Source organism: Polyodon spathula, chromosome 4, assembly GCF_017654505.1.
Source record: "Polyodon spathula isolate WHYD16114869_AA chromosome 4, ASM1765450v1, whole genome shotgun sequence".
Classification (NCBI taxonomy): domain Eukaryota; kingdom Metazoa; phylum Chordata; class Actinopteri; order Acipenseriformes; family Polyodontidae; genus Polyodon; species Polyodon spathula.
The window spans coordinates 85,828,916-85,852,382 of record NC_054537.1 but is presented as its reverse complement, the minus strand read 5'-3'; the positions used below and the strand labels follow the sequence as shown (position 1 = coordinate 85,852,382).

General features: G+C 38.0%; 2 protein-coding genes across 4 annotated transcripts; both read left to right on the top strand.

Moving 5' to 3' along the window:
* Positions 1–1,252: 1,252 nt before the first annotated feature.
* LOC121313881 (leucine-rich repeat and death domain-containing protein 1-like) lies at positions 1,253–6,992 on the top strand. 3 transcript variants are annotated; one of them, XM_041246662.1, is made up of 6 exons: positions 1,253–1,355; positions 2,425–3,957; positions 4,305–4,503; positions 4,896–5,099; positions 6,087–6,207; positions 6,643–6,992. In XM_041246662.1, exons 2-6 carry the CDS (start codon positions 2,434–2,436, stop codon positions 6,824–6,826), a joined length of 2,232 nt encoding a protein of 743 aa, XP_041102596.1. In that variant the 5' UTR covers positions 1,253–1,355; positions 2,425–2,433; the 3' UTR covers positions 6,827–6,992. The 3 variants fall into 3 exon arrangements, with proteins under 3 accessions (XP_041102596.1, XP_041102598.1, XP_041102597.1); XM_041246664.1 differs by having other exon boundaries at positions 1,254–1,355; positions 4,896–5,057; XM_041246663.1 differs by having other exon boundaries at positions 1,289–1,340.
* Positions 6,993–8,355: 1,363 nt separating this feature from the next.
* LOC121315018 (lanosterol 14-alpha demethylase) lies at positions 8,356–21,605 on the top strand. Its single transcript, XM_041248867.1, has 11 exons — positions 8,356–8,443; positions 8,543–8,744; positions 11,760–11,858; positions 11,992–12,168; positions 12,753–12,879; positions 13,273–13,447; positions 13,669–13,788; positions 18,252–18,447; positions 18,569–18,664; positions 19,422–19,590; positions 19,690–21,605. Exons 2-11 carry the CDS (start codon positions 8,577–8,579, stop codon positions 19,866–19,868), a joined length of 1,506 nt encoding a protein of 501 aa, XP_041104801.1. The 5' UTR covers positions 8,356–8,443; positions 8,543–8,576; the 3' UTR covers positions 19,869–21,605.
* Positions 21,606–23,467: the final 1,862 nt, after the last annotated feature.

Below are 23,467 nucleotides of genomic sequence, written 5' to 3'. Positions count from 1 at the left end.
TCTGGAGAAGTCTGGTCAGAAGTGGCCTTCATGGAAGACTTGCGGCCAAAAAACCATACCTCCGACATGGAAACAAGGCCAAGCGACTCAACTATGCACGAAAACACAGGAACTGGGGTGCAGAAAAATGGCAGTAGGTGCTCTGGACTGATGAGTCCAAATTTGAAATATTTGGCTGTAGCAGAAGGCAGTTTGTTCGCAGAAGGGTTGGACAGCGTACACAAATGAATGTCTGCAGGCAAATGTGAAGCATGGTGGCCCCAGGTTCCTTGCAAGTCTGGGGCTGCATTTCTGCAAATGGAGTTGGGGATTTGGTCAGAATTAATGGTCTCCTCAATGCTGAGAAATACAGGCAGATACTTATCCATCATGCAATACCATCAGGGAGGCATCCGATTGGCCCCAAATTTATTCTGCACCATGACAACGACCCCAAACATACAGCCAAAGTCATTTAGAACTATCTTCAGTGTAAAGAAGAACAAGGAGTCCTGGAAGTGATGGTATGGCACCCACAGAGATCTGATCTCAACATCATCGAGTCTGTCTGTCTGTAGATTTTTCTTCTGTTCACTCACTTTGCATTTTTTGTTAATTGATCAATATAAACTATTAACATGTCTATTTTTGAAAGCATTCTTACTTTACAGCATTTTTTCACACCTGCCTAAAACTTTTGCACAGTACTATATATATATATATATATTTTTTTTTTTTTCTTGGAATGTTCCGATTTGAAGTTGCTTACAATTAAGATATTTTGTTTTTAATATATAGCGTTTTGGGCAATAAATCGATCTTAACAGGATTCAGTTTTAAAAATAAACAGGGAAAAAACGATGAGATAATTGAAACTATATAAAAGAGGTGGGAAGGGGAGATGATTTGCTTAAATATATCTGCACTACATCGCATAGAAAAAAACCGTCCTGGTTTATATTTTCCACTTGTTCAGTACTGCTAAACGAATTACCTGGTTCTTCTGGTTAGTACTTGGGACTGGTTTTGTTCAGTTCCCGGTGATATTCTCGTCCCGAAATGAGTCTTTTTGAAGTGTACTAAATCACTGACTGCAATAGGAACGTCATTTGCATACTGCTATATTGTCAACACAGTCGTTCAAGGTCTATACAGACTTGCATTATTAACAACGCGTACGTTCGAGGTTTACTTACAGCAAGTTTAGAACTACACTGAACAGTATTTAGTGTATTTAATTTTCAAACATTTGTCTGAACTACTTGCGTGTAACGTTTCCTAGAGACGTTTTTCCTGTTTACCTGCAACCATGGTGACGAGTTAAGAAACACAAAACGATTGTTGGGATAATACGCAGTACAGTAAGTGTTTATAACGTGAGTAAAATACGCTTGAAATACATTTTCAAAAATATTGCCTGCTTTACCTTAACTTACATTTTGTCTATTTAATTTAGCAATAACTAGCTACCAGTGGCTTCCAGCGCTGTGGCACTTGATTGTACACTTCTGGGATCAGCTGCTTTCTTCTAATATTTCAGATGTAGGTGTAGATTAATATAGTACAATTAAATAAAGTAAGAGATTTCCACCGCAGTATAGAAGCCTATTGCGTTTGAGTGAACCGTATCTGTAATGCAACGTTTGTGTACAGAAATTACTAAACTATTTTAAGAGGCACTTAGTAGTACATCAATCGAGTTTATACAACTATCGCCTTGGTTTATCTGTGAAAATGATTACAAAAGGGCTAAAATGATGCCATGTTTTTTTTTTTTAAATGTAATAGCATATTTGCATTATGGGGAACGTGTTAATAGTGGGTTCCTTGTAAAATTTTCTTAAAAAAGCCAACTAAAAACACAATACACTCCAAATAGGAACATGGAGCTGGCACTCATTAAAAACACAACACAGATTTTAATTAATTTTTTTTAATTATTGTACTTTTTGTATATAATAAATAAGGCTCGCTGGACCAAATATGTGAAGTACAACATATTGTTATAGCTACTTACTGCTTTCTTTCAAAAGAATGTAAACAGTTCCATCAACATTAGCAGCTCTACTGGGCCTTTACACCATCCTTTTACCTGGAGTTGTGAAATATCACAGCAGAGAATTTATGGTTTTGATTTTTACTCCCTATTTACAGTGCCAGATACAATACAAAGCAATCTTCCTAGATCGGGCCGTAAGGGAATATAAAACAGGCTGCAGAGTACACAGTATCCCACATGCTCAACTCTTCCCACAGAATGAGTAGTTGTATAAATAAACACTATTTAACGTCTAAGAGAACGTTAAGATAATTTGAGTTGCAGAAAAGTGTCAATAATATCTACAGATTTTGCACGAGTCACGTATAGAAATGCATATTATATTTACACCTGAACTGAACACATTCAAGTCTGTCTGCTAACATAAATTTTATTTTTTATGTCAGGGGCAACTGATGTTTGACAGCAAAATGCTACCTGAAGTATTCAACAGTGCCACACTGAATTTTGATGACAGTGGGCTCAGATGGATCCCCAATGAAATCTTGCTGATGCAAAATGTGAAGGGCCTCTCTTTAGTAAAGAATGACATTAAAACATTGCCTGAAGAACTAGGAAATCTTACTGATCTGGAAATGTTGTCAGTACAGGATAACAAACTCACCTCAATTCCAACCAATATCCAGTTCTTACACAACCTCAGAGCTCTAGACATCAGCAATAACCACATTTCCAGGCTTCCTGACGAAATGTGCCTCCTTAAGAGCATAAAACAACTGTTTGCTAGTCAGAACAGTCTTGAACGACTGCCTGTGTTATTTGGAGGTCTACTGTCATTAGAGGTTCTCGGTCTGAGTTCAAATAGATTGACCTCTTTGCCGCAGTCTATGTTAAACCTGCAAAACCTTCATGTAATAAATATGAACTCCAACAACTTCACATCACTTCCGCAGGTTATCTGCCACCTCCCAAAGCTCATCAAGCTCGGCCTTTCAGGAAATCAAATTCAGAGCTTGCCAAAAGAAATTTCAGAGTTGGCAAGTTTAAGAGAGCTTTCGCTGAATAACAACAAGCTTACCTTTTTACCTGTGCAGCTCTTCCGCTTGTCTAACTTGGAAGAGCTCCACTTGTGCGGGAACCGCTTGACAGCGATTTCAAATGAAGTGGGAAAATTACAGGAGCTTCGGGTTCTGCGACTCAATGATAATAACATTAGGATCATTCCGGAAAAGATCTGTGAGTGTACTAATTTGCAGCATCTTGCTTTCAGTGGAAACCTGGTAACTCAACTTCCCAGGAACATAGGCACATTGGCCAGTCTCCAAGAACTATTAGTCAGCAAAAATCAACTGCAGTCTTTACCTGAGGGGCTCTCCCATCTGAAGGACCTCTCTGTGTTAGATTCTGCAGGGAATGTACTCATGCACATTCCTATTGAAATAAGTACCTGCATTCTCATAACCAGGGTGGACTTGAGCAGTAATCATCTTTATGACTTTCCTGAAGTCCTGTGCTTGATCCTTTCTCTAAAACATCTGAATTTGAACAACAATGTAATCTCTGAGATATGTGCGGATATAGCTGGCATTGAAAACTTGCAGCACATTGAGTTCAGCGGAAATAAGCTTTCTTCCTTCCCCGTCCATGTTTGCAAGCTGCACTGCCTCTGTTACTTAGATCTGAGCAGAAATTCAATAGATAGTGTTCCGGCTGATATTCATGCCATGGTGTCTATCCAAGTGCTCTTGTTACAGAGAAACAGGTTTGATGTTTTCCCACTTGAGTTGTGCAGCCTTAAGAGCCTGCAGGTGCTTGACCTTTCTGTAAATCAAATACAGAGTATTCCTGTGGAAATAAACGGTATAGAGAACCTTATAGAACTCAACCTTTCAAACAACCATTTCAGAGCCTTCCCAGTTCAAACGTGCCAGCTCAAATCTTTACAAAAACTTTACATCTGCCAAAACAACAGTTTCAAGGTAAGATAAAAATGTTCATAATAATAAGTATATGTTTCACTAAGAATTGGTGCACCTTATATTAACAACAATAGCATTTCTTGTGTCCAAAAAATTTAAACTGTATACCACCCCCCCATACAAAGATATACTAAAATGTATATCTTAATAATTAATTAATTAATGTTTGCAATGAGTAAAATGTATATCTTAATGATTAATTAATTCATGTTTGCAATGAGTAAAATGTATATCTTAATGATTAATTCATGTTTGCAATGAGTAAAATGTATATCTTAATGATTAATTAATTCATGTTTGCAATGAGTAATTGTCACATTTAAAAACTTTTTTTTTATGTTTTGCAGATTACATCACTTCCAGAAGAACTGTCAGAACTCCCTAACCTCAGGGAACTTGATGTTTCTGACAATGCCTTAAGTGCTATGCCACACAGTTTTGGAGAGCTCCAGAATCTGGTCAAGCTGACAGTCAATAACAATCGCCTCAGCCAGCTGCCAAGATCTGTTGTTTCTATTAAAAGTTTACAACAGTGCAGTTTAAAAGGTGTGTTTCTGTCACTATTTTGCAGTCTGAAATACATAACAAAAGAAAATGAATATACATATTTTACATTGTGGGTATATTAAAACTGTAAGCAAAAAACAAAATCTCTTAAATCTCTACACAGTATTACATTTGTACGATTTATTTTTCTTTTGAAGCTGGATTTACAGTAAATTTGAAATTATTTACATTTTAAACTTTTACGGAGATTGAAGCAATGTTATGAAAATTCTAATACAATCACTTAATCAGTTCTTCAGTTCTATATTCTTTATGGAGGTATAGTCGACTGGATTTTTTGTCTAACCAAGTTTAGGTTGTTAATGTTTTTTAATGTGTTCAAAAACAATCAAGTAAAATTATGAATTAATCATAACGTTACCTCTTTACAGGGAATCAGCTGCAGTCATTACCCAGTGATCTGGGACAGATGCAGTCATTAAGAGAGCTAGAACTTGATGGGAACCCACTTACCAGGCCGCCTGGGGGGGTCTGTGATGGAAAGCAGCTATATCCCATTGTACAGTACCTGAGAAGTGCTGTCGTAAGGGATGGTATGTGTCCATCAATAGGAAATACAGGAATCAGACATAATAGTATGTAACCCTTTCTATACTGTTGAGCATCAATAATTGTTTTTCTGAGGTCCTCAGAGATTTCTTTTGATCGTGGCATGACGTGTTTCCACACACCTGTATGTTGAAGACCAAACTCACATAGTTTCTGATCTTTATATAGGGTCTGGCCTCCCAAACTCACCTCTAAAGATCTACCTAATTATTTAAACACCTGATTCTAATTATTCTCGTAATTGAGCGATAAAACCAGGGGTTCACTTACTTTTTCACATACAACGCTTGTCTTCTTTCTATTCCTTAAGGATATTCTCTTCATGAATTGCTCATCCTTGTTAGACAGCTTTTTGGGTCTTCCAGTCCCGGGTTTGTTAATTACAGATGATGTTTCTCTGTACTTGTTGATTATGCTTCGGATACCACACCTTGAAAATCAAGTGATGCAAGCTATTTCACGCAATGTTTTTCCTTCTTTATGCAGAAACACAATTCTATGGTGATCTTCTTCTGAAATTTTTATCAGTTTTGCTTTAAGCAAATAGTTAATCCTGATGTCTGTATTCTGCAGTATGAAAAGTGGGCTTTTAGCTTCATGGATGTGTAAAGAGGAACACCTGACAATGAGTCATCAATTAGATCTGATTGGTAAATGTGATGGATTAGCTACTACAACACTTCATATTAGCTGTTCATATATAGCTTACTTTGAGTTGTTGTGATCACAAGTTTTTGAAGACTCTGATCAATGTGAATTAAAGATTGCTAAATGACAAGCTTGGTTTCTTCTCACCCAAACTGTACTAATAACAGTCAAAGTTGTTATAAAACACTAGTGGAGGCTTTGAGTAAATTGTTGATGCTCATAACATCCATATATTGTAACTCCTGAATGTGTCTAAACTTTTGGAAGACTTGTGTCAAGAACAATGACACTATGCTTTGTAAGTAAAAATATGAAGTTTGCCTTTTTCCATGCATTTTAACATGTGATTTTATTTTTCATCTTAGAAAAAATATTACAGAAAATCTTCATATTTGTTGCAAATAACATCGCAGATGAGGATTTTAAATACTTCTGTATGAAACTGAGAGTGCCAGAGAGTGAAATTGAATCTCAAGTAAAATTACGGTCAGTGTTCTTTAAACATTTGTGAAGTGCATTAACACAGATGGCTGCTTTGAGTGCCTCTATCATTTGTTTTAGCCACTTTAAAGAAAGTGTTTGTAACTGCAGATGCTAAATTGTTAAAATCATTTACAATCAGGTGTGTTCTGATAGACGTTCATTTATTTGAAATAACAGTATGATAAAATATTTGAAATAAATTAATTTTGTATTCCCAACTAGAAACTGGTCTATAATATTTGATTGACTTTTTCTCTACCAGGGACACGGATATACGTATGGCACAATCCTGATATGAAAAGTGTTTCATAACGTGAAATACACATTTAATCTATAGTAGCCACCATGAAAACCGGTGCTTTTTATTTTCGTCAAAAAAAAAAAAAAAAAAAAAAAAAATGAAACACATAGGTTTATGTTTCAATTGTGCTTATCCAGGACCTTGTTGCTGAGGGAGAAGACATTGCATGTTCTGACCCATTGGAGACAAAGAAGCCAGGAAGGCATAGGAGCTGCTGAAGTGGCAGACCATTTACTGAGAATACTGATCATGGCTGATTTACACTACCTTACAACAAGGGTCAAGGCCATAATCATTTATGCAAAAGCAATCAAACTCTGACACTTTTGATTTGTTCTTTCTGATCATAGTTAGTATGTAACTAATATATTTCACAAGAAATAAGAAATGATATGATTGTAATTGAATCTCGTAATAAATGTCTGCTCACAAATCAAAATGAGTGCTGTGATTTAAAAGCAAGTTGAGCCCTTATTTAAAAGGATGATTTGGGTTTTTACAAAGTGAAACTATAACTGACTATATATATACTGATATATATATATATAGAGATATATATCTATATATATATATATATATATATATATATATATATATATATATATAATATATATATATATATGATATTATATATATATATATTATATATATATACTATATAAGACTTAAGACTTAAACATTATGGTTTGGCTACTCTCCATATTCCAATCTACTGTTTAATGATTTTTTATTTTATTTTATAGAATTGTACATTTCATTCTTGATATCATAGATAAAAATCACACATCTCTATTTGAACTGTAGTGTAACTTATGCATCCAAATATGAACTTACTGCAATTACTGTAATTGAATATGTTTTAATATATAGCATACCGATTAATATATTGCATACTGGTACATTGGCTGTGATCAGTCCTGAATATTTTATTCATTACTGTACTTAATTACTTATCTTGGACAGTTCTGTTCTTGAATTTAGTACTTTAGCAATAATTCTGATTTGTGTTCCTACACAATAAATAAATTTAAATAAATAAATGCAAGCTTACTGTGTTCTTACAAATGTGACAATTTGAAAGGCAACATTTATATACCATGTTTAGAAATTCTGTATTGTTGGCCATAGCCTCCAATTGTAGGCTACTGTTTACATGCAAGATTATATTTCTTTCACAATGTTTCTTAGAAAAATGTCAACCTGCTCAAGTTGACACACACACACACACACGATGGTAAAATAGTATAAACTGTGGTACAATTGCGAAAACAGATTTATCACGAGCTGCTTAAACCCTTCCTCATAACTGTAACTTTCTCTTGAAAAAACAGTTTTATGAAAACTGTGGATTAAACGTGATTTGATAACCAGCAGTAGTGTTATATTGCCTTTAACAGTAACTTAGCAGCAGCAACACACCTGCATTACGTTACATTACTAGAGATATTTAAATAGTTAGCTGGAAAAATAAGGCATCCGGGTCAAAAACTGATTATTTTTCTACACGTTTCAGATATTAAGTACACGTTCTAATTTGAATTTAGTAGGTCTTGTAATTCTAATTATTAAACGTACTAATTTTAGACAATCAGATCACTGAAAATTAAATAAGAGCCAGCCAATTAAAAAAAACAAATAGCACGTTCAATAAATGATTAAATTAAAAGCCACTTTATATTTGTCATTTCTGCCCACCGTGTCACGTTCAACATTGTTTGGCCCAAATGTTACACTGCGCTGCTTTCTTAACCAACAGCATCTCTGGAGAGCACACTCTGACATCATATAGTCAGACATCAGTTCAGGTACTGTTAACCAATCACAGACACAGAACCACCACACCGCCCAATCAACGAGTCTGTTGTCACCGGCTCATCTGACCGTAAGTTATAGCGATACAGGAGTAGCGCGACACGTCCACATTGTCGTTTTACAGAGGTAACGTGATGTATTGTACTCCTTACTTATAATTCAGTTGGGGTTTTTTTTTTTCTGTTAATATTTGCAAGCAATTGATTTTTGTTGTCTTTCTTGTAGGTGCTGAGTAGCCAGCCTGTGAATTATAGCAAAGATGTTACTGACGCTGTTCGAGACTGGCAGTTCTCTCATAGATAATGCAGTGGAAAAAGTCGGTGACAACTTGACATCTATGGCCCTTGTGACCACCGCTTTTATTCTGAGCATGGGATATCTTTCAAAAGCGGTTTACAAACAGTTCCAACCACATGACAAAGAACTGGTATGTATAGAAATGTTTTCTGTTGATAGTAAACCTACGCGATTCCTACTGTTTGTGTGTGTGTGTGTGTGTGTGTGTGTGTGTGTGTGTGTGTGTCAGTTTAAAACCATTGTCTATCAATATGAATAATATACTGGGATCTATACAAAACATTTTGTGTTAAGAGCCTGGCCCCTAGGTAGGGTGACCAGATAGCAAGAGTGAAAAATCGGTACATTTTCAGTTGAGGGAGGAAAGAAAACTCTTCCACTACTGCACAACGCAAGCGGCGCAACTCAGTATTTTATTCCTTCACCTTCCTGTGTGAATTGCACTTAGGCAAAAACAAAAACGTAGAGAAATATAATTTAAAAAATACTCCAAAGCTGTTAACGTTCTTGTTTACTGTTCAGATGACAACGATGTTTTAATCAGTCTAAATCTGCACTGGGTTTTCTGTGACATGCTGTACTGTGCATAGCAGTGCTGCATTGTTTTGATTTAGGGTTGCTAAAATCTAGTTTTCAGGATTAGACATAAAATACCAAAAATTGACAACAAAATAAAACAAGCAAAGTATATTACGGCTGAGGATCGTGTCGAGACATTTCCCAAAGAAATACGATCGATCGCTATTTAGCGTATTGTATATATGGACTTAATTAAAGAATGCCAGATACTTTTGGGTAGTCGAGTTTTGGGACTGTTTCTAATTGATTTCCACATCTGTATGTTGGTAAAGCTTTGCCTTATACTTCCAACCAATTCAGTGGATGCAGATGTGCAGTCTCAATGTAGTATGGTCAACTCCACTCCACTGTTGGGAGATGTTGCATGCTTGCCTTTTAACAATTAACAGCACTGTTTTAGTAAGGAAGCAAGTACCACTATTTTAGGCTTTTATAGTGCTATGAAATGTTATCTAGGTGTATTTACTGTTTAAACAAGTCCGCGAAATGTCTGTGAAATCCTAAATATAACCCTAATCCTAACTGGATGACTTGGCCTTGCGCATAACACATCCTTTTTGCCTGTGAAATAACTGTAGAACTGCTTACAGCGCATGCTGACATTAATTTTTACTTTTGAGCTTCGATTACTCGCTCAAGCGTCAATTCACAGTAATAATAATAACAATAATAATAATAATAATAATAATAATAATAATAATAATGTTGTGTCCCACGTGCGTGATGCTTCACAGCCAACTCGCCACCGTGTTTACACAATTTACAAAATGCCTTTGTAACAGTCATATGATTTTTTTTTTTTCCACTGCGTTCGGTACTTGCACTGGCTTTTTTGCTTTTTAGTGACAGACTCGTCAACATAGCCCCATGATACTTCACCAGTAAAACCAGACCCAAGTGAAACATGACGCATACCGCATCATGTGATTACACGCCCTAAACCACTAGAATATGCTGTTGCACCACGGGACAGTACAGCAGCCACATGTACGAAATTTCGCGACGCCTGGGTTTTCAACGTTTACTCTAAAAATCGGGACAAATGTCGTCCCGACAGTACCTCAATCAGGACGCGGGACAAAGCCCCGAATATCGGGACGATCCCTATTTTATCGGGAGATCCGGTCACTACTTCTAGGTAAAAAAACAATAAAAATGTTGTGTGCCACTTTGGTTGGTGCCATATTCATCTGCTTTAAATACAACGGGCTGAGATGCTAATGGGGTATTAAAACAGTAACTTAATGTTTGTGCTGAACTGTTTCCTCATTCTGCTCAATGGTTAATCTATGTATCTGATGACTGCAATGAAGTGGGCCTCAGCGGTCCAGATAAGGTTTTGGGTCGTTGAGTAATTTACTCTCCAGTTTAGACACTGTAAGATAGGAGTAAAATACAACAATACCTTAGTCATGAGTACTTTACATTAATACTTTAATACAAACATATGGGGGTATGCATTAACTTCAGCCTTACATTGTAACTGTAGTATTACATTGAACTACTGTACACAAACTTGGTCTTGGAATAAAAACGAAAACAACAATTATTCTTATTTGCTTTATTGTCCACAAACGGTATGGCTGTGAAGCCAGTAAACACATAAATTCCAACGCTACAGAGGGAATATACTTCTCAAAAGGCCTACATACACATACTATAGATTTCTAATATGTATTTTTTTTAACTGTACCGATACTGCACTAATGAGTAAAGAAACAACAAATTTGTATTCCTTACTGATCGCCTTGCTGTAGCAATATAAACTCTCTCCAAACACAGAATATTGAATTTATTATATAGATTTACCTCCCAAAAATTCGGTTGACTAATAGGTAAATTGGTAGGTTAGGTTGAGGGAGACTAGGGTCTGTTCCCACCGGGCGTGATGTGATTTGTCTTGCGATAAAATTCTACTTTAGCAGTGCATGCGATGTGATAGGGGACTCTCCTCTGGTTGTGTTCTCCATGGAAGAGGAAGAACTTTTGTTGCTACTTCTTTGAACCGTAGATGCCAGAGAAGATTGTGGTTACACCAAATCCTACAAAAAAGAAAGTCTGGGGGAATTCCATGTCCTGAAACTTAATGGAGCCAGGTTTTACCAGTATTTCCAGATAGCAGACCCCAGTTCTCCCTCAACGGTGTGTCTTTATCATTTTTGTGTCCTTTGTTGAACAGTTCGGGGTAATTCGAAACTCCAAGAATTATCTTTTCTTCTACCATAGTTTACTGAAAAAAGTGTAACAAAAATCACAAAAGTAGATACCAATCCTGTTAACATGTAATCATAAGAGCTGTCAACTATCAGGACTTCATTAATGCTAAGCATCTTAGCAAGTTCTTGTATTTTAAGCAGCTGACCAAATTGCTTCTGAAGTGGCACCCAGCAATTGAATTTGGCAACCAATTTTTTGTGGCCTAGGAGACATTGGCTACAAGGCAAAAAGTTTGTCTGGAGCCCTGCCTCAGATGTATGCAGTTGTCATAACCTCAGGTCTCATGCGATTTTGATGCCAAAAGAATCCCAAAATAACCTTTAATGTACTTTTTTCCCCTCTTATACAGAAATACCCACCATATATCCCATCAAGTATCCCTTTTCTCGGTCATGCTATAGCATTTGGGAAGAGTCCGATTGAATTTCTTGAAAATGCATATGAAAAGGTAAGACTTTAACGTGCAGTACATTTACAGATCATAAAATAGGCCGTCAGTGATGAGGCTGTTGTTCATAATTACATTTGATTGATGTAATAACGTCTACTAAAAGGTTATCTGTATATTTGTTTTATTACAGTATGGGCCTGTTTTCAGTTTTACAATGGTGGGCAAGACTTTTACATACCTATTAGGCAGTGATGCAGCAACATTGATTTTCAACAGCAAAAATGAAGAATTAAATGCAGAAGATGTGTATTCCCGGCTTACAACACCTGTTTTTGGCAAAGGAGTTGCTTATGATGTGCCTAACCCAGTAAGTGGATACAGGTAGCATGTAATCATTTGTGGATATTTATACAGGCAGAGACATGCAGAATATAGAATATTAGTGTCACATATAATGCATGTTTACATAGCTAATCCATTCATTATATGGGTTAATATCAAATAGAGAGTCAGTACAACATGACAGGCTTTCAGTTTTGACTAAGCATCCCTGTTCTGCCTTGTTAGTCAAGCAGTGTATTTCTATTTGATATTAACCCACAGAATTATGACATAAATAAAAACAATGTTTTCCGTGTGAAATATAATTCCCTGCTCATGAGTGGAAATTACATATTAAAAAGTCAATAACGTGGTGTATAGAGATAGCTAGCACCCGCGGTGATGTTGCAGTTCTGCCTGTTTGGGGAACCCTATTCTCAGAGACCCAAACACATCAGCACCATGGACAGACACCAAGCCCACCAAGAATCAGCTGTGAGCTCAAGCCTGTGGAAGCAGGGGTAGCATACAGGTGTGATGTACAGTGCTTTGTTAGCGGGAGTAGGTGCAAAAATATTTTTTATAATAAATGTTACAGATTTGAATGTTCATTTTTCACTTACCTTTTAGATCTTTTTGGAGCAGAAAAAAATGTTAAAGACGGGATTGAACATTTCCCAGTTTAAACAACACATTCCTATGATTGAAGAGGAAACCAAGGACTATTTGAAACGCTGGGGGGACAGTGGGGAAAAAAGTAAGTACTTTCAACAGAACAGACCAGTTTAAAAATATTCCAAAAAAAAGTTGACTAGGAAAACCACACTTATTGTTGTGGAGAACTTGATTCCTAATAACTATTGTCAGATTATCAGTACTCAGTGTTCATCTAGATGAGAGAGGTGCAGAATCTTCTTTTCATCCCGGTGGACTGCACAGAAGGACGGTTTCTGATCTGGGATTTGGTGCCAGGTTCTTGCTGAGAAGCATGTTACTAAATATCAGCCATAAACACATTACGACAAAGCCAGCTGTGTTTTTACACAAAGCCAGCGGTGTTTTTACACAAAGCCAGCGGTGTTTCTACACAGTCTGTGCAGTGAGTCTCAGCAGTGTGATTTGAATTCTGAGCTGTTTCTTTGTTATATAGACCTATTCGAGGCCTTGTCTGAGCTCATCATTCTGACCGCTAGCCGCTGTTTGCACGGTAAGGAGATCCGGGGCATGCTGGATGAGAAGGTTGCTCAGCTGTATGCAGACTTGGATGGAGGCTTTTCTCACGCTGCATGGCTTCTCCCAGGATGGCTTCCCCTGCCAAGTTTCAGGTAAAGAAGACATTTGCATTTAGTCAACTTCATTTAATCTTTAATCCATCTGCCAAAACTTTTAGAACAGGAAAAAAAAAGTAGAATTGATCTACCAATTTCTTGTTTTTTTTATTTTTTTTATTGATGAAACAACTGAAATTAGAATTTTAGAATATTTTGGCTAGTATTCTGCATCCTAATTTTTAAACAAATATTTTTATTTTTACCTTTCTTTTAAGGCGGAGGGATAGAGCACACCTGGAAATCAAAAACATATTTTACAAGGTTATTGAGAAGCGCAGACAGACCGAGGAGAAAGAGGATGACATTCTGCAGACTCTAATAGATGCTACCTACAAGTAAGCTCCAGAGAAACTTCTTTTAATTACTCCATGCCTATTGGGTTTTGTGGCAGTTGCTTTTATACAGTATATCTAGTGTTCTGCATTTTCGTTTATTTTACATGTATTAAAATAGGGGTAAAAGCTGTAAAAAATTGTTTTTAATTAAAACATCTGTTAAAATCAGAGGAAAAAAATCTCAGTGTACACACTTTACATGTGGAATATGATGCGTAGCAGTTCTGGTTTCTGACTAATAATGTCACTGGCTTGCATGATGAAGCAGAATCTGCAAGTCAAATCCACATTTTCCCATGTTAGCTGGTACTTTGCGAACGTTGTGCTGACGGAAATACTGTAGTATCAACAGACGGTATGAACATGACAACAGCACAAAACAAGCCAGGTTTATTCAGCGTCAAATCATTAAAAAAAATGGACAGAACTGGACGGTGCAAGCCATCGGGAAACGCGTCAAAAATCAGACTGGACATTTCCATCAGTGGGTTCCATAGGTTTACCACTAAAGCATCACCATTTTCTGTCAAATCTTTACGATTAAGACTGTCGGCGTTAGGCAGTGTGTTAGCTGATGGACAGACAGTACTGTCGCACAAAGTCACCAATACATACCTCTCTGCAATAAACAGTGGATGTCCAGCAAAGCACAAAGCTATAACTCATTTACACAGTCATTCTACTCTCTCTTGTATTAAAGCGTTTGTAAAAGCTGCATAAATGGATTGCTTGTCTCTCAGTTTACTTTCTTGTTTTAGTTTAATGTGTTGCTTATTTTCAATATGTTCTTTTATTCTGTCAGTGCGAACATAAGAAAGAACATAAGAACATAAGAAAGTTTACAAACGAGAGGAGGCCATTCGGCCCGTCTTGCTCGTTTGGTTGTTAGTAGCTTATTGATCCCAAAATCTCATCAAGCAGCTTCTTGAAGGATCCCAGGGTGTCAGCTTCAACAACATTACTGGGAAGTTGATTCCAGACCCTCACAATTCTTTGTGTAAAAAAGTGCCTCCTATTTTCTGTTCTGAATGCCCCTTTGTCTAATCTCCATTTGTGACCCCTGATCCTTGTTTCTTTTTTCAGGCTGAAAAAGTCCCTTGGGTCGACACTATCAATACCTTTTAGAATTTTGAATGCTTGAATTAGGTCGCCACGTAGTCTTCTTTGTTCAAGACTGAACAGATTCAATTATTTTAGCCTGTCTGCATATGACATGCCTTTTAAGCCCAGAATACTTCTGGTCGCTCTTCTTTGCACTCTTTCTAGAGCAGCAATATCTTTTTTATAGCGAGGTGACCAGAACTGCACACAATATTCAAGATGAGGTCTTACTAGTGCATTGTACAGTTTTAACATTACTTCCCTTGATTTAAATTCAACACTTTTCACAATGTATCCGAGCATCTTGTTAGCCTTTTTTATAGCTACCCACATTGTCTAGATGAAGACATTTCTGAGTCAACAAAAACTCCTAGGTCTTTTTCATAGATTCCTTCTCCAATTTCAGTATCTCCCATATGATATTTATAATGTACATTTTTATTTCCTGCGTGCAGTACCTTACACTTTTCTCTATTAAATGTCATTTGCCATGTGTCTGCCCAGTTCTGAATCTTGTCTAGATCATTTTGAATGACCTTTGCTGCTGCAACAGTGTTTGCCACTCCTCCTACTTTTGTGTCGTCTGCAAATTTAACAAGTTTGCTTACTATACCAGAATCTAAATCATTAATGTAGATTAGGAATAGCAGAGGACCTAATACTGATCCCTGTGGTACACCACTGGTTACCACACTCCATTCTGAGGTTTTTCCTCTAATAAGTACTTTCTGTTTTCTACATGTTAACCACTCCCTAATCCATGTACATGTGTTTCCTTGAATCCCAACTGCGTTCAGTTTGAGAATTAATCTTTTGTGCAGGACTTTGTCAAAAGCTTTCTGGAAATCTAAATAAACCATGTCATATGCTTTGCAATTATCCATTATCGATGTTGCATCCTCAAAAAAAATCAAGCAAGTTAGTTAGACACGATCTCCCTTTCCTAAAACCATGTTGACTGTCTCCCAGGACCCTGTTACCATATAGGTAATTTTCCATTTTGGATCTTATTATAGTTTCCATAAGTTTGCATATAATAGAAGTCAGGCTTACTGGTCTGTAGTTACCTGGTTCAGTTTTGTTTCCCTTTTTGTGGATCGGTATTACGTTTGCAATTTTCCAGTCTGTCGGTACCACCCCTGTGTCAAGAGACTGCTGCATGATCTTGGTTAGCGGTTTGTAAATTACTTCTTTCATTTCTTTGAGTACTACTGGGAGGATCTCATCCGGCCCAGGGGATTTGTTTATTTTAAGAGCTCCTAGTCCCTTTAACACTTCTGCCTCAGTTATGCTAAAGTTATTTAAAACTGGATAGGAACTGGATGACATGTGGGGCATGTTGTCAGTATCTTCCTTTGTAAAAACTTGTGAAAAGTAATCATTTAATATATTTGCTATTTTTTTTTTCTTCATCTACGATTTTGCCATTTGTATCTCTTAAACATTTAATCTCCTCTTTGAATGTTCTCTTGCTGTTGTAATATTGGAAAAACATTTTGGAATTGGTTTTAGCTCCCTTAGCAATGTTCATTTCTATTTCTCTCTTGGCCTTTCTAACTTCCTTTTTGACTTGCGTTTGCAGTTCTGTGTACTCTTTCTGCGTACTTTCTTTTTGGTCCTTTTTTAATGCTCTGTAAAGTGCCTTTTTTCGCTGAATATTTTTTTTAATTGATCTATTAAACCATTTTGGCAATTTAGTTTTACATTTAGATTTGTCTACTTTAGGGATGTAATTGTTTTGCGCCTCTCGTACTACATTTTTGAAGAACAACCATCCTTCTTCTGTGGGTGTTTTCTCTATTTTACTCTAATCTACTTCTGTTAGTCTCTGTTTCATACCTTCATAGTTTGCTTTTCTAAAATTGTAAACCTTAGCTTTAGTCATTACTTTTGGGGTTTTAAAAAACACTTCAAATGAGACCATGTTGTGGTCTGAGTTTGCCAGTGGTTCTCTGACCTCTGTTTTAGTTATTCTATCTTCCTTATTTGAAAAGACTAAATCAAGGCATGCATCCCCTCTAGTCGGTGCCTTGACAAATTGTGTTAGGAAGCAGTCATTTGTCATTTCCACTATTTCTATTTCATCCTTCGCACTACCCACCGGGTTTTCCCATTTTATTTGGGGGAAGTTGAAATCCCCCATTAGTATGGCTTCTCCTTTGCTACACGCATTTCTAATGTCATTGTATAACAGATTATTGTGCTCACCGTCTGAATCTGGCGGTCTATAGCATGCTCCTATTATTATGCCCTTTGAATTTTTGTCCGTTATTCTGACCCATATTGATTCGGTTTTATTTTCTTTGTCCAGGTTTAACACCTGGGCTTCAAGACTGTTTCTTATGTATAGCGCTACCCCTCCTCCTCTTCTGTCCTGCCTGTCTTTCCTATACAGTGTATAACCACAAATATTATATTCGTCCCCATCGCTCTCAGACAACCACGTTTCTGTAACACTTATCACATCATAGTTACCTGTTAGTGCAGTAGCTTCAAGTTCTAGAATTTTGTTTCTGATACTTCTGGTACATTTAATGGTTGTCTTACCTGAGTTGTTGTTCTTGTTTTGATGCGGTCTCCCTTCTGTTTTTTTGTTGATTTCTCCCCCCTTCCTTTCTAGTTTAAATGCTTCTGAACCTGCTCGAGGATCTTTTCTCCAAGTAGACTGGTTCCCTTGTTTAAGTGCAGTCCGTCCCGTCTATACAGATAGTCCTCGTTGTAGAATGTGGGCCAGTGATCAAGATAGGTGAAGCCTTCCCCATGTACCTCAATGCAGCAGTATTTGCAGCGCTATGCATCCTCTGTCTCATCAGACCCACTTCTGCTGTTTTTGCTTTTTTGTATACTTTGAAACATTAGTTTTCCTTTGTATAATCAAAACTGATTTACGTTTTCTGCCTATTCCTCATCCACTAAAAATTTTATATTTTCATGTAAGTATTTCAATTTAGTTTTTGATCAAGCTAGTAGTTACTACGCCCAGCAATGGCCACAATAATCAGAATTTGATTGGACAGCATAATCAGGTGATAGTGTGTTTGTGAACAGAGAACCACGTTTGAATGTTATCTTATCCTCTGAATATTTAGATTAAATGCGGATTTCAAAAGACAAAAAGACTTGTGGAAATGTTTGTCTTTGAGTGAATTAAGTTTCTTATTGTGTTTCTACATTTAACACTAATATAATGTGGAAATTGACTTTGTATGGTTCTCCACAATGCTCTGCCTATCAGTTAATCCAGTATTTAGTAAATTATACAAGTAACCAGATGAGATGCAAGAGCTGCATTCATGTTGTCAGCCATACATGTTAGGGTAGCAGGCTGCTAATCTGTGCACACTGTTCTGGTGTCTCTTCAGGGACGGGAGGCCCCTGAATGATGATGAGATTGCTGGAATGCTGATTGGGCTGCTGCTGGCTGGACAGCACACCTCCTCCACTACTAGTGCTTGGCTGGGCTTCTTCCTGGCCAAAGACAAGCCTCTGCAGGACAGCTGCTACGCAGAACAGAAAGCAGTGTGTGGAGAAGAGCTGTCACCACTCGAGTTTGACCAGGTGTGCTCTTCTTAAGAGTTTCCTCTTGGTGTGTCTGACCATGTTATTCATCACTAATCTGAGACAGAAAATGTGCCAGTGCCTTGTTAAAATGAAATCCCTTCTGCTTTTTTTCCTACAGATTAAGGAGCTAACCTTACTGGATCGCTGCTTAAAAGAAACATTAAGACTTCGCCCCCCCATCATGACCATGATGAGAATGGCAAGGACTCCTCAAGTGAGTTTATAGGAACCCATTTCCCCCCCTGCTTTTTCATTTACAGACTCAGTGGTTATGATAATTTAATCTGTAACCGTTTATTTAGATTCACATTAAAGATACAGTATTAGTACAGATTGGTGTAATATTACATTTCTTTTTTATGTACCTTTTTATTTACATATATTCATATGCAAGTACAGGCAACTGTTTGGGTCAGATTTAGCAATACCTTTATGTGAAAGAGCAAACCTGGGTTGGCTGTGATAAAACTGGTACCAAACAATAATTTAGGCTAACATTAGTAGTTACAGGAAATAGCAACATACAGTAGTTCATATCTGAAGCTGCCTTCTTCTCTGAAGATGTTAAACTGGTATTCTTCAGTGATGGCGCTGCCTTACAACAGAACTATAAAAAAACTTTAGCATCCTTAGCAAGGATCCAGCTTACTTGTTATTTATTGACCCTGTGAAATACATTCCTTACTGAGAACATTTCAGTTTGAAAGAAATCTAAGGTGGTGAATCTGCAGTATGTTTTAATAGTGGAATAACCCTTTAGATTAAACACTTTTGTGTCACAGGGGGTGCTGTTGCAGTCACCTGTAGCCATACTATGACAGGACCCCTAAAACACTAGAATCTGTACCATCCTGTTTCTACCTCCCAAGTTTAGTTGGTCTTTGGGGAATATCTGTGAACTTTTGTTATTGAGTCATTTTAAACAGCCTGTGTCTTTTTCTCATCACTTCTGTGTGGTTCTCTTCTTGCAGAAGGTCGTAGGTTACACAATCCCTCCCGGTCACCAGGTGTGTGTGTCTCCTACTGTTAACCACAGACTGCAGGACACCTGGCTCCAGAGATTGGAGTTCAACCCTGATCGCTACCTACATGAGAACCCAGCGGCAGGCGAGAAGTTTGCATACATACCATTTGGGGCTGGTAAGTTAGATGTCATTAGAAAGCACAAGAAGTAGTTTTAATTTTAAAGATATTAAATATAAAGTAAATATAACTACACTTCCTGTTTCTTTATTCTAGGTCGCCATCGTTGTATTGGTGAGAACTTTGCCTATGTACAGATCAAGACAATTTGGTCCACAATGCTGCGTTTGTATGAATTTGATCTTGTGGATGGATACTTTCCAACAGTAAACTACACAACCATGATTCACACTCCAAATAACCCTATGATAAGATATAAGAGGCGTGTACACTGACCAGCTCAGTGAAAGGCGGTTGCCAAATGAAATGACTCATTTATCCACACATGAAAGGATTTTTGGTGTACAGGTACACATAGTGAAATTAGAAAGTAATTTTTTTTCAACTAATATGTGATTACTTGAATGAATTTGTTTCCGTACATGTAGTTTGAAATTTGTCTGGTTGCAGTTCTGTGGCACATGAAAATAATCTTCCAAGATAAATCGTTACATTTGTATGTTGTTTAATACGTATGTAACATTTAATATTTGATTTATATACATACAGTTTATATAGGCAAGTGAATACTCTAAATAAATAAGATGCCTGCAAAAATCTCTTGACTGTGAATCAGCAACTATATATTTACATTGAAATTGGTAATTTCTGTTTTTTTCTGTGTCTTTCGCTTATGTGAAATGAGCATCAAATCTTTCGTGGATGCTCTTTTCATACTGGTGCCATAACAAAAGCCCAATTATGGGAACAGCAGTTCACAAATACTAGAGATACAATTGAAGTGTAGCGTTACGAACCCTTTGGGAATGGAGGGTATTCGTAAGTGTGAAATGTCTAACTCAATACAAGGATACAGCACAGTATAGCAATACTTGTATTATGGCTTGAAAGGCTTTAAAAATTGTACTATAAAAGGGGGAAATGCTAAATTTAACGTACTATTCAAATTGTAACAGTATCATAAACAGAGATTTAAATGTCCAGGAAAAGCTGGGTTAATGTAGTTCTTGTTTTTACATTTTAAACAAAATGCATTTGTGCAGCTTGCTCAGTTGTAGAGTCCTTCGCTTTGTATAAAACTAAAATGTTCCTAGTAAAATTTCCTATACTTGCTTTGAAATCTGCCTCACATCTGATTGGATACATTTGTTGTAATTTTGCATTTTCCACGACCAGCATGCCACTTATGGAGTGCTTTATCAAAGCCTCATCATCTATGTATGATACATTTGTTTTTACTGCTCTACTGTCTTTCACTTCCTTTTGCACTGTTGGATGTTTTTTCTTCGCCTGGTATAATATGCTGACATGATACTGTTGTCAAGTTAAAACAAATATTTTTAGGTTTTCTTTCAATTGAAAGTGCAATACATTTACTTAACATTTCAATAGGTCATTGTTGTGCTTTTTTAAACTGGATTTTGCTTGCACTGTAGGCATGGTTGAGCGATTGCATACTTCCAGCTCAGACTGGTTAGTCCATAAGTTTTGTATTTGTAACTTTCAGGTTCTACTGTTTTATGACTTATATGCCAAAATCTACTGTATGTAAACATGCATGGCAGGATGCATTAGTGTAAGGAAAGAGTTAATGAACAGATTATAATTACAAAACAATGATTCAGGGTGCAAGCTGTGCAACATGCTGTTATGTAGACAGTCTGTGCTGCTAGAATATTGTATTGCCTGAGAAAAGGGGCAGTAAAATGACCATGACCTGACCTGGTGCAAGCAAAATATTGCTAACACCCACAAATTAGCCTGCAACCAGCTTTGCACTTAAGAGTATAGAATATAAAACAGCAGGGACTTGGAGGTGCATTTAAGATCCTCCATGAACACACGTCAGTGCTGTGTTTGATGCCTCCCAGAAAATAGTAACATATCAATGATTGCTTAATTTCTGCTAATAACTAGTGGCCTCACTATTGTAGCTTGTGATGATGATTAAGCTGTACAAATGTGACTTTTGATTATTGGAATCAATAAAGGAAAAATCCATTCTGCTTAAACCCTTCTTGTGTGTGTGTGACGTTACACAGAAATACATACGTAATTTAGTTCCCTTTCAATTTGAAGACAACCACCACCAACACTTTTGGGCTTTCACTGAGCATTTTACATCAGGGCTGTCGATAGGCCCCTCCGGGGAGTCCTCAGTTCTGCCTTCCGAGGGAAGCAATAGTCACTCCATGGAGCTCACTTCCTGTTTTGGTTCTCACTGCTATAAGGTAAGGTACTAACCCAAACCAGTTGCTGTGATTGAGTCTGTATGAAAGAGCTCTCACTTGAGTTTACTAGAGTTCCCCTGCTTTATTTTTTAAAAATAGTGCTGGAAGTCGGCTTGCCACTTTCCCAGAATCAGTAACTCAGCTTCTGAACTATAATCGTTGCGCAACTGCGCTTCATTATCTTTCTCACGTTTCACCAGTCTGCAGTTACATTGTATTCTGCTACTTGCAGCTAACAAAAAAAAAAGGGAGATGCGTGATCCTCCAACGGGACTCAGCTCTGCTGTGTCCCGCTTTTGAGTCGACTCCGCCGGTTGTTTCGGCCCGTGGTGACTGCTCTACTCACACAGCTCGGCTGTTGTGCGTGTGCATGTGTTTTTCTTCTACTGTGCTTGCAGTTAAAAAATAAATAAAATAATAACATTAAACAACGGGGGCCTGGATCTACCTTGCCTGCTACTCTGCACTTTAGTACTCTTGTGTTAGGTGCCCCTGGTGCTTCTGCGGGGCCTCAGAGCCTCGGTGCAAACAGTTCCCTCGGTACTTCTGTGCCTCTGTGCTCTAAAGTTTAAACGCCCTCTGTGCTTCGGCACCCTCGAGAACTCTGAGCCTTGGTGCACATGGTGGCCTCAGTGCTGCAGCGCCCGACATTCCAGAGTGAGATGCCTTTGGTGCTCAGCTCCCCTCAGTGCTTCAACACCCTTGGGGCCTCAAAGCCTCAGTAAATGCAGTGCTTTGGTACCCCATTATTTAGACGCTCCTCAGTGGTTCGGCACCTTTCGGAGCCTCAGAGCCTCGGTACACTCGGTGCCCTTGCACTCCTTGGTGCTTCGACCCCTTGTGCCTCAGAGTCTTGCTACACTCTGTGACCTTGGTGCTTCGGTTCCCTCTGTGTCTCGACTCCCCGGCGTTAGACGCTCTTGGAGATTGGTGCCCTCTGTGCTTTAGCGCCCTTGGGACCTTAGAGCCCCAGCGCCTCCATTTCTGGACGCCCTCAGTGCAACCCATATTCTCACTTTTTCGTGCCTCTCTATTGTGACGGCGCCTCTGTCTAGGCTGGGTCTCACCCTGAACGATGCCAAGAGCCAATTAGTACCGGCACAAAGTACGGTTTACTTGGGACTCTGGCTGGACTCCATTGCAATGCGAGCCTACCTGTCAGACGACACTATACAGAACTGTCTATCCCTGTTTCAACAAGGATCGACAGTATGTCTGGTGTTGTGCCAAAAGTTGCTGGTGGAGGCAAACCTCTCACCTGCACGAAGGTGTAATGATGGGGGCGATTCATAGCCATCAGGTGGTGATGACAGATGCGTCCAACTTAGGTTGGGGATTAGTCTGGACAGGCAGAGGAGTCCACGGCTCCTGGTCGGGTCGCTGGACATCCATGCATATAAAATGTGCATGGACCTGTGAACGGTTCATCTCGCTCTCCAGCATTTTCTCCTGGCGCTCCAAGGGAGATATGTTCTGGTCTGTACGGACAACATGTCGGTAGTGGCATATGTCAACTGCCAGGGAGGACCGGTCCCTGGGGTTACATCGCATAGCCTTCCAGCTATTGACATGGGCAAAACAGAACCTGCTATTTCACCGGACTGTTCACCTTCCCGGAATAATGAATCGGGTGGCGGACCTCC

Bases quoted from the DNA above. Each gene is read 5' to 3' on its own strand.
- LOC121313881 (XM_041246662.1), top strand. From the start codon at position 2,434: ATGTTTGACAGCAAAATGCTACCTGAAGTATTCAACAGTGCCACACTG. The intron at 4,504-4,895 runs GTGTGTTTCTGT...ACCTCTTTACAG, and splicing joins ACAACAGTGCAGTTTAAAAG to GGAATCAGCTGCAGTCATTA. The intron at 5,100-6,086 runs GTATGTAACCCT...TTTTCATCTTAG, and splicing joins TACAGGAATCAGACATAATA to AAAAAATATTACAGAAAATC.
- LOC121315018 (XM_041248867.1), top strand. From the start codon at position 8,577: ATGTTACTGACGCTGTTCGAGACTGGCAGTTCTCTCATAGATAATGCA. The intron at 12,169-12,752 runs GTAAGTGGATAC...CTTACCTTTTAG, and splicing joins CTTATGATGTGCCTAACCCA to ATCTTTTTGGAGCAGAAAAA. The intron at 12,880-13,272 runs GTAAGTACTTTC...TTTGTTATATAG, and splicing joins GGGGGACAGTGGGGAAAAAA to ACCTATTCGAGGCCTTGTCT.